This window comes from Rosa rugosa, chromosome 3 (assembly GCF_958449725.1).
Source record: "Rosa rugosa chromosome 3, drRosRugo1.1, whole genome shotgun sequence".
In the NCBI taxonomy this organism is placed as follows: Eukaryota; Viridiplantae; Streptophyta; class Magnoliopsida; order Rosales; family Rosaceae; genus Rosa; species Rosa rugosa.
Window position 1 is genome coordinate 53,128,866 of NC_084822.1, and position 10,905 is coordinate 53,139,770.

Here is a 10,905-nt window from a genome sequence, read left to right on the forward strand (position 1 = left end):
AGATGGTGATAGCAGCTTCCCGAAGATAGAAAGAATCAACCACTTTCCTTATATAGTACAATCAATGGCAGCGTGTAAATTGGCAAAAGATGAGTGCAAGGTTGTAATTCTAAAGGTCATTCCTTCAAATTTTGAACTATTCTATTTCCATCTAAAGTAAACAACGTTGCTTACCTTAAGCTTTTGGTCAACTGCAAATTCACTATGCTTTCACCTTCTTCTAGATGAAATCATTATCCTCCTCTGGTTGCAATCGTTTGTTTCATATGTATTGGGTCCACATTTAGATCAATTGAAAGTGATAGAACACATATTTTCAAATACTTATTTTAGTGAAATTAAATGAAAAGTATTTATTACTTTGGTCACATGTTTTAATTCATAAATTTTGTAAAATATCTTTGTAAACTATGTTTTTAGTATATTTGTTTGGTAGGGTAAAGCTATGGTATGTTAACATTTCTCATACATCAACTATTTTTACCACTTTAAGGACTCATGTTACCACTTTGAGGACTAATATTACTATTTTGAGGACTCATATGGTAAACTAAGAAAATTTACCACTTTAAGGACTCATGTTACCACTTTGAGGACTAATATTACTATTTTGAGGACTCATGTGGTAACTAAGAAAATTTACCACTTTAAGGACTCATATTACCACTTTGAGGACTAATATTACTATTTTGAGGACTCAAATTACCACTTTTAAGGCAATTGTATGCATGTCATACGTTAACATTTTGTAGAATTTTCCTGTTTGGTATATCATTATTGTTCTTTGTCAAAATTTTTAAACCATTTATCGATGTAACTCTTGAAAGCGCAACATATAATTGTCCATGAGTAAAAACAGGTTCAGGCAGATATATACCGACTTGATTTAGTGATTGACCTTGGCTTTTATTAATTGTCATAGCATAACATGGTCTGACTGGAAATTGACGTCTTTTAAAAATAAATGGCCATTTATTTTCAGTTGTTGTAAGAACAATTCTAGGTATAAAAACTTTTTGACCTGTATTATTTCCTGTCAATATCTTAGCTTCTATTAATCGATCAAATAAATTTATAACTACTAATCTTGTACCATTGCATAATCCAGAAACTTGGTTTAAATTTCTCAACAACATGATTGGCATTCCGATCTTTAATGTTAATTTATGCGATGGTAATCCACTGAATTCGAGTTTATTTAAAAATTCTATAGGGTACAAAAGATCAATATTTTCATTGCTTTTAGAATTTGGTGAAATACTGTCTGAACTTAGATAAGTTTTTAAATTACCTGGTAATAAATTTATAATATAATCATTTATATCACGTACTGTTGTATTTCGTGGTGTTATTATTGCACGTTCTTTTAAATAATCAAATTTATTGTAATTTGTGTTAAAATCTGAATAAGTTGCTAAGAAAATTGCTTCTATTGGATCTGTATAAGCACGAATAAGTATATTATCTGGAATTTGAACCCAAAATGTATCTCTATCATTTTCATAATTAAGCGAATGTATTTTACCTTCTCCGATTTGTAATAACCAGTTTGCAAAAGCTGAAACATTTTTTTTATCTTCGTCAGTTAAATTTTTTTTTGATAGTCTCATATTTTCTGTTAAATGAAATATTTTAAATGATTGCCAGAGATATGAATGGTTTAATGAAGCTTCAATTATTTGCTCTTTAGTTCCTCCTGCAATTACATGTAAAATTTGTCTAAAATCTCCACCCAATAAAATAGGTTTACCACCAAATGGTTTATCAATTTCTATATTATTTGAATTCGATAGAATATCGCGTAGAGATTTATCTAATGATTCAAAACAATATTTGTGACACATTGGAGCTTCATCCCAAATAATTAATTCTGTTTTCTCAATTAGTTTTGCAAGTTGAGTACCTTTCTTTATTGGACATATTGATAAATTATTTACTGTAAGAGGTATTTTAAATCTAGAATGAGCAGTTCTGCCATTTGGAAGTAATATCGAAGCAATTCCAGATGAAGCAACAGCCAAAACAATTTTTCCCTCTGATCTGAATTTGCTTATTATTGTATGCCATAAAAAAGTTTTACCAGTTCCTCCATGACCATGAACAAAAAAAGTATTACATGTTTTTTCTTGAATTGCTCTAATGACTTCATCGTAAACAATTTTTTGACATGTATTTAATTGAGTCACAAAATTTGCATGTTGACGTTTTAATTCAAGGCAATTATAATCCAGCTCTTCTCGTAATAATTTATTGTTTAACAGTAACATTTTATTTATATCAGGCATTGGCAATTGATGATCTTTTAAAGAGCTTGATGACAAATTGAATATTTGTTCTAATTCAAATAACAATTCATTTTTTAATTCCAACTCGGGTAAGTTTAGATTTGGGTTTCCAATTTCATTTCTAGCTTTATATAAAATGTCATCACACATATTTACCCAATGTGATTCTAGTAACTTTAGAGGGTCTGCAACATTGCAAAATAGAATTATTGTAACAAATAGTTGACGAATTTCATAAGCTGTTCCAACTTGTGAACAATTTGCTAATGCTTCAATCCATTCTTTATCATCACCCAATAAACCTAAAGATCGACATGCTTCTTGATAAGAAGAGTGCACAATACCATTAATTGTTTTTATTGAATCGAAATCACGACAGCCTTTTTGAATATTTAATAACATTCTCATAAAATATAATTCACCTGCTACTGGATATATATATCTTAATCGACCAATCGTATGGTATTGTTTTCTTGGTGCCCAATATTTTTTATCACTATGCCAAACAAATTTAGTTGGAAATTCTACATAGGTTAATTGACGTCCCTCTGGATAACTTTGATTTGCTCTAAACCATCCAGTAAGCATAGTATCTTCTGTACTTTTACATTTAATTATAGATTCAAGAGATTCAGATTCATTAAAAACTATATTTTGTTCTGAAGGCATATGAATTTGTAAATGTTGAACAGCAGGATGTCGTTGATGAATCGGATATTCAAATAATCTCCACACAGATTCATGAGGAGTTAAATAACGACAATTAAGATGAGTTTGAATTTCATCATGAAGATCTTTATGTAGTAAAACTCGAGCTCGATCTGGTCCTTTATTAATATACTTAAATAGATATTTAATTAACATAGATTGAGAACATGACTCAACATTAATATGAGCGTTATATTTTAATGATAAATGTGAATTGTAAGGTACAACAAAATTATTGCCAATATGAATACCATTTTTTATCACAAATTTCGTATAATCATCACGACGTCTATAAATTGGAGGTGAATTTGCCTCAAATATAGTATTTGCATTATATGATTTAGGAAAGAATTTAGAACATTTTCCATCTCGCATGCAAGGAGATTTTGAATTTATTTGTCCGCAAGGTCCATGAATCATAAATTGACTAACAATTTCAAAAAGTTCTGGATTAATATTTTTGTCTGGTAATTCAGCTGAAATAATAGAATCTATATCAGCTGCTGTATAACATTTATATTCTTTTTTCAACCAAAATAACATATGAGCATGAGGAAGCCCTCTTTTTTGAAATTCTATTGTACAAACATCTGCTTCAACTTGTCCAAAAGGTTGTCCAGATTTGATATAAGTAATCATATTTTGTAATTTTATTCTAAAAATTCTAGAAATAATATCAGGTCTATGTTCGGCTTTACATTTAGTATTTTTTTCAAAATATCTTGATATTTCTATCCACTTAACATTGCAAGTAAAAGTTATAAACAAATCAGGATTACCATATTGTCTACAAATTGCCATAGCATCTTGGTAATTATTAATCATATATCTAGGACTTCCAGTATGAGAGCTTGGTAAAATGATTTTTTGTCCTAAGTTATTACCTTTATTAATTCCAGCTGAAGCTGCAGTAGAAAGATCTTTATAAATTTCACTTCTAAGATTTTTCTGATTCATTCTAATCCAATCTAAACAACTTTCTTCAACTGTTGCATAAGAATCAACTAAATATTGTTGAAACAATCGTCCACCTTGTAATAAAGTATTTGATTCATAATTTCTATCTTGAATTTGATATGCAACATAACTTCGCATTGACATTTTTTCTCTTTTTTGTTCATGATTTGGTCCGATTCGTTCCATTCGTAAATCTAGTTTATATCCATCTTCACCATATGGAAAAAGAATTGGATACTGTAATGACATATATTTTGGATGTATTTTAGAAACTCGCTGTAAGCATCCATTATTTGATTCGATAATTATGTCTTTATTCGAATTATATTGTCCAATGTCACCAACAATTAAACCACCAATTTCTTCGCTTGTTGGTTTTTCATAGTGTTTACCATCAATAGATTCGCAATTAAGTATACTCATATTAAATGAAGGTAATGAAGAATTTTCACATTTATCTCTCATTATGCGATATTCATTTGTTAATTCATTGATTTCATCAAACATTTTAATAAGTCCCTCAACGATATCTGATTTGATATTTTGATTAACATGAGTAGGATCAATAGCATTAATACGATTTGAAATTTCATTTTTTGTATCATATACATATAACTGAGCATATTTAGGAGATTCACCATCAGAAGGTAACATGGAACCTATTAAATGATGTACTTGACCACTAATTTTAAATATATAAGGACCATATCCAGTATTTATTTTATGATCAATTGCTGCTCCCATTGATGTAAAACAAAACATTGAGTTATAAACTCTAATATTTTCTTTAAAAAGTCTGTCATCTAATAATGTTTTAAGAAAATTGGGAGTTGGTCTGAACTTTGGAAGCTTGACTTGTCCTTTTTGACAACAATTTGTATATATAATTTCTGCATTTGTAGATGATTGTTTTACAGCTTCTTCAAACCAGAAATATGCATCGCAATAAGAACATTTATAAATATTGTCTCCAGAATCTTCATACTCCGTAGCGAATCCTGAAATCACAATTTTTTCCTTTGTGAAACAATTGGTATAATTCATAATTGTTAAAAAGCAATAGATAATATTCAAAAGAAATAACCTTGTCTGATTCTCTGATAGAATGCTTGACCAATTGAATGTGAATACTCACCTGTAATTGAAAATGAGCCACATTATTCATTAATAGAAAAATGAGATCATCATTATATAAAAATAATCAAAAGTCGTAACCTGTGAACATCCAATCAACAGCTAAAAGATGAAATTTGAACAAACCTAAATGAGCTTTCAGCTGAAATGGCCAAAATCCTACCATGTCTAGACTCTGGACCAATCATTCAGATATAACTAAACAAACATTAAAACTTAGTTTCAAGATTGCAGAGGGTTACATCGCTCTATACATATGTGATATCTATGTCTTTTTGTTGGTCATCTTTTTCAATTGGATGTTGCTCCAATCATTTTAGTCCAGCAAGTAAAAATTATTCTAGCTGCCACTTGAATTAGTGCTATTACTGTTTCTTTTATTTTAAAGTTTTTCAATGATCTCTTCTTATGCCTTTGATGAAGTCATAGCATTGCAAGGACTTTTTGCAAGAGCACTGAACATTTGTATCTCTAACTTATGAAGCACAACTGCTATACAGGTTTCCTTTTGATTCGGTATCTACCGAGGCCTTTAAGTACTGTAATATCAATATAAATTTTTTCCAATTTTGGTTCAGTGGTTTCCATTTAGTTCTGTTTTAGTTTCTTTAAGTGAAAAGGGGAAGTGTTTAAAGGGACATCCTTATTACTGCTGTGTTCAAATGGAAGAAGAAGAAAAGGAGTAATAGATCTGAGTTTGGTTTGGAGAGTAGGGATTTCAGGTTTGGAAATTCGCGTTTTTGCAGTTATATTCTTCTTCTGTTAGTTTTGTTTGTGCTGGGGTTAGAGATATGGGCATTTGAGTGGAATGGTTTTATCAATTTTGCTAACTTAAAAACTTTTATGTCTAGACTCTACTTAGTCTATTATGTCTGGACTCTGGACTAATCATTCAGATATAACATGCTTTGCTGGAAAATGGTAACTGATATCTTCTACTAATGGAAACCGGTGATAATTTACTAAATAATAATAAGATTGTGTTAACAATAAGATTTTGTTAAAATCAAAAGAATTAGAGAACTACATGTATAATCAGTTAGACAGTTTCTAGAACTCAATGAATTGTCAAATTATTAAAGCTTGGCTGTGCTATTTACATTTTTGTTGGGTAATAGTTTTTTTTTTTTTTTTTGCCTCTAACACAATCTAAAACCGAAAGGGTAACAGACACAAACACAAAAATAATAATAATAATCACCTATTTGTTTATTTTATATCATGATTGATATAAAGTAAATGCAGTAGAAAGGGTAACAGACACAAACACAAAAATAATAATAATAATCACCTTTTTTTTTTTTTTTTTGCCTCTAACACAATCTAAAACCGAAAGGGTAACAGACACAAACACAAATATAATAATAATAATCACCAATTTTTATTTTTTTTTGCCTCTAACACAATCTAAAACCGAAAGGGTAACAGACACAAACACAAAAATAATAATAATAATCACCTATTTGTTTATTTATATCATGATTGATATAAAGTAAATGCAGTAGAAATTAAACAGAGAAACAAATTATTCTGTAAATGTGGTGAAATGAAGACCAATAACTTAAATCCAAAGCAGATAAACTCCTCATAGAATGTACCTTCTGTACTTGAAGCAGTATTTTGTTCATCATTTGCACAAAAACTATTTGACATTTCAGCAGTTTGTTGTTGAGACACTATAATAAAAAATCAAGTGATATCAATTAATTTACACTTGTAGAAACAATGGTTTTACCTAAAACTGTTTATACAAATTAATGTCCCCAAATGTATCAAATATGCTTACCAGTCTTTAACCTCTTTGACCTCCTTGATGTAACCTGATGATATTCATGATCTGTAAAAAAAAAAAAAAAAAAAAAAAGATCATTAGATTGAATTACTGTTGGAAAACAATTTTCAGTACAATCACGTTATGCCAACATTTTTCTTCTTCTTCTCAATACAATGTTCAGTATCATCTTTGTATACTTATAACATTAGTTAAAACTCAGTTCAACAATTTGTTATAAAAATATATTTACAAAAAACAAAAAACCTATTTGCATTTGTATATCATGAATTCATTAATCAAAATAGACATAAACATTTAAACTGCAGTATATCAAAAGCAATTATTTTGTAAATGTTCTGAATATCAAACCAATAAAACCACTGTTGGAATTAAATCGCTGTAAAATGTACCCTCTGCATTAACTGATACATCCCTATTCAGAATTACAGCAGAATTCTGTTCGTCATTTCCACAGAAACTATTTGATGCTTCAGTAGCTTGCTGTTGACATGCTATAATCAAAATTTAAATAATGTTAGTCAATTTACATTTCTAAACAGACAACAGCTTTTGTTCAAACTTTTTACATAAATTAACATCTGCAAATATATCAGATATGTCTACCTGTTTTCCACCTCTTTGATCTCCTTGACTTGTCAGTTCTCATTGAAGTAGAATTCTGACTATTATCAACTGTGCTAGCATTCTCTTTGTTTCTCTCGATACGATTTTCGATGCCATCACTGTATTCAAAGATGTAATTTACTGAAAAGTTTAGATAATTATTGTTCGTAATAACAATTTGTAAATTAATTTATAAACTGATAACATCAGTTCAAACTAACAAACTGACGACAAACAAATTAATAACTCTTTAAGCTTAGTTTCAAGACTCAATAAACAGTCAATTGATAGTCTTGCAAAATCAGCAGTCAATCAACATACATAATCAGTTCTCTCTATTTCCTCTCTAAACAGTACACTTTCTCTCTGTCGCTCCATCAGCATAAGGTTATGCTTCAGTTTCTCATCACAACTCATCATCACCTGATTCATCTGAGGATCTTCTGAACAGAAATACTTACAATCCTAACAACAATCAACTCTAACAACAATGAAGTCCACATTTTATTAAAATCAAGTCAAGAACAATGAAGTCCACATAAGACTAAGATTTATTTATATAGAGATTAATAGTTGCAATTCTAATAACATGATCCAAACATTTGTACCTAAATTTGAAATACTTAGAACACTGTTCCTGATATCTGCAGAACAAAACACAAAAAAATTGATGACTTATTATAGCTATACACACAAAACAGTGTCCTTAATACAATATTTGATACTAAATAACATGTAAAAGCAGCACCCTCTAATCTGCAGAACTAATAAATTCCAATAATCCTTAGTTTCTTATTCTCCAATATCTCTTCTACATTCTGTTTAAACTCTGAATATCTCTTCTACACGCAAACAGCTTATCATGAATTTCACAACTTCGGAGAAAACCAATAAAAACCGCCAAAACAAAAGCAGCAACATACAAAGAGAAAATATAAACTGAGACATTCATATATGTTAACATTCTCCATATATCAGTCAATATCAGGAACTAACACCAGTCAATGAACTAATAAAAATTGATCACTCGATATATATTATATACTAACCATAGCCACGATTTTGAGCTTATAAAAACATGTCAATTCATTCAATTAAATAACCAAATCCATTACACTCAATTCACCTATGAAAATCAATAAGAAAGCAAGAAAAATGGAATTATACACAGAATTTTCACTTTCATACCACATATCCTTTGATCTGTGATAACTATACTAATAATCATTGATCACAATGTTCATTATACCACAACAACAACAACACATTCACTCCATACCTGAATAACAATAGAACACGAAACCAATAGCAAATAACAGATACAGGAACAATGGCAGAAAAACAATTGAGAGTCTCCTTTGCATAGAACCTACAAAATCAAAACAAAATAATCATCAGCACCCCAAAACAAACAAATCACCCAAAATAATTGAAACCATATTAATTGAAGACCAAAATTTTTCAAATCGCCCAAACATCAAAATCTGACCTCCAACCTCTTCCAACCAATTACTGAAATCGCAAACTCCACAACAAACAATATCCCTGAAACATGAACACCCATATCAATTCAAAAGCAACGACAGCAAAAACCCCAATGAAAACCCAAAAATGTAGAAATTTTCAAATCGCCCAAACATCAAAATCTCACCTCCAAGCTCTTCCAACCAATTACTGAAATCGGAAATCGCACAATGAACAATATCCCTAAAACATGAAAACCCATATCAATTCAAAAGCAACTACACAAAAAACCCCAATGAAAACCCAAAAACCTAGAGATCTACCGCGTAATACCTTCGATGTTAAACCTTTCACAATCCACGCAACCAAAAGCCGACCACTTATCCAAACCGAACAGAAACCAATCTCTTCCCTTCTTCACGTGATGATTCCAACGATTTAATAGCTTCTATCGCCTTCCTGTGCTCTACTCCCTTCGACTGCAAAAAGCCAACCTCACAATAGCCACCATCGAATAACAACGCACTACACCAATGAGACAGCGAAAAAGACCAGGGGCAAAAGCGTCACTTCAAATCGGGGCCTTAGGAACAGTGCTTAGGAACAGCAACTGACCTTTTGTATATAGGAAATTTCTTCTTCCTTTTCTTGGTCGTGAATAAACATTTCTTCATAACTTATTTCCAAATTGGACGTTTATTTCTCCACAAAAAAAAAAAAAAAAAAAGGGACGTTACGAGGAAGCTAAGGAAAAAATTGACTTCCGTTACTAGCTCACATGGTGATTTTAGATCTAATTTTTTTTTTTATTATTAGGTTTATGAACTATAGCGCACGTAGAACTGTAGAAGTGTTCACTTGATCAGTAACTAACTAAATAAACTATATTAAATCACTCTTAAATGTTAAAAACAAAACATATCAACAATTAACTAAGAAAACAAAAGAATCCCTCTCTCCGGGAGAAAACCCTAAAGGCCGACGTTTCGATCTGAGTAATCATCCTCGTCCAGCGGCGCACGGACGCATGGGTTGGCCTCTGGCCTCGCCGTCATCATGGAGTCTGCTGCCGGACGGGTATTGAATGGCTATTGCTCTTGTTCCATCGAATGGGGTTTGCTCGAGGCTTGTCGGTGGTTTTGGCTGGGATGGTGAGAGGCAGTGGTCGTGCTAACAGGTCCGGCGATAAAAACCCTGATGAAGGCGCCACTAGTCTGACTCGATGGCGGTGTGAGGTGAGAGGGCCTAGATCGAGATTGGTCTTCTCCGTGGTGGAGTGGGTCGGGGCGGCGTGGCCCGTGACGTTTGGGTCGTAAGCGGTGAGTGCTAGTGGCGGCGCGGATTGAGGCGGGTGCAGGTCGTGGCGGCGCGAGGCGGATGAAGCGGCTTGGTTGTTACGTACGACGGGACGTGGGCGTAGGAGGACTGGACTGGACCAAGCTGATGGGCCTTGGGTTGACCTTTGCTTTGGTGGGCTTTGAGTTTCTGGGCTGGGGTTCTACCCTAGTCCAATAGCTTCTAATTTGGGCTGGGGTTCTACCCTAGTCCAATAGCTTCTAATTTGGGCTAGGGTTTAGGCTCTTGGCCCAAACCTATGTTTTTAACTTTTTGTGTAATTACAATAAGTTTCTTGTATTAGAAACCTAACGAGTGTAGTTTGGTTTGTCTATTTGCTATGTTTTTTCATAGCTTATAGGCTCACTTTTAAGTGAGCAATAAGTTCAAAGATAGTTGGTCTATCCTATGTACCACTGTAGCTCCTCCACGAATCCTTGTTCTGGCCATTGTTGTGTGTCAGCTGGTGAGTATATAATGGTATTCTTGGCATGCGCTATTATCAATGGAATTACCATTATTTCAAAAAAAAAAAAAAAAACACCTCAACTTAAAAACAATATTCTCTACCATCGGATTTATATTCAAGGGTGATTAAGCATAATTTCTTTAATCAGGTACTAA

General features: G+C 31.9%; 1 protein-coding gene across 1 annotated transcript; it reads right to left on the minus strand.

Annotated features, from left to right (window-relative positions):
* Nucleotides 1–2,427: 2,427 nt before the first annotated feature.
* Nucleotides 2,428–8,980, minus strand: LOC133737937 (uncharacterized). Its single transcript, XM_062165396.1, has 10 exons — nucleotides 8,972–8,980; nucleotides 8,762–8,851; nucleotides 8,091–8,126; nucleotides 7,483–7,601; nucleotides 7,269–7,370; nucleotides 6,871–6,921; nucleotides 6,683–6,760; nucleotides 5,035–5,085; nucleotides 3,127–4,948; nucleotides 2,428–2,470 (listed from the first exon to the last, which is right to left on the minus strand). Exons 4-10 carry the CDS (start codon nucleotides 7,523–7,525, stop codon nucleotides 2,428–2,430), a joined length of 2,190 nt encoding a protein of 729 aa, XP_062021380.1. The 5' UTR covers nucleotides 7,526–7,601; nucleotides 8,091–8,126; nucleotides 8,762–8,851; nucleotides 8,972–8,980.
* Between the last annotated feature and the right edge of the window lie 1,925 nt (nucleotides 8,981–10,905).

What these genes read in the sequence shown, in the direction of transcription:
- LOC133737937 (XM_062165396.1), bottom strand. Translation starts at nt 7,525, where the DNA reads ATGAGAACTGACAAGTCAAGGAGATCAAAGAGGTGGAAAACAG. An exon ending in TGTATCAGTTAATGCAGAGG is followed by an intron (nt 6,922 to 7,268) that starts GTACATTTTACA and finishes TTTTTTTTACAG; the next exon opens with ATCATGAATATCATCAGGTT. An exon ending in TACTGCTTCAAGTACAGAAG is followed by an intron (nt 5,086 to 6,682) that starts GTACATTCTATG and finishes TTTCAATTACAG; the next exon opens with GTGAGTATTCACATTCAATT.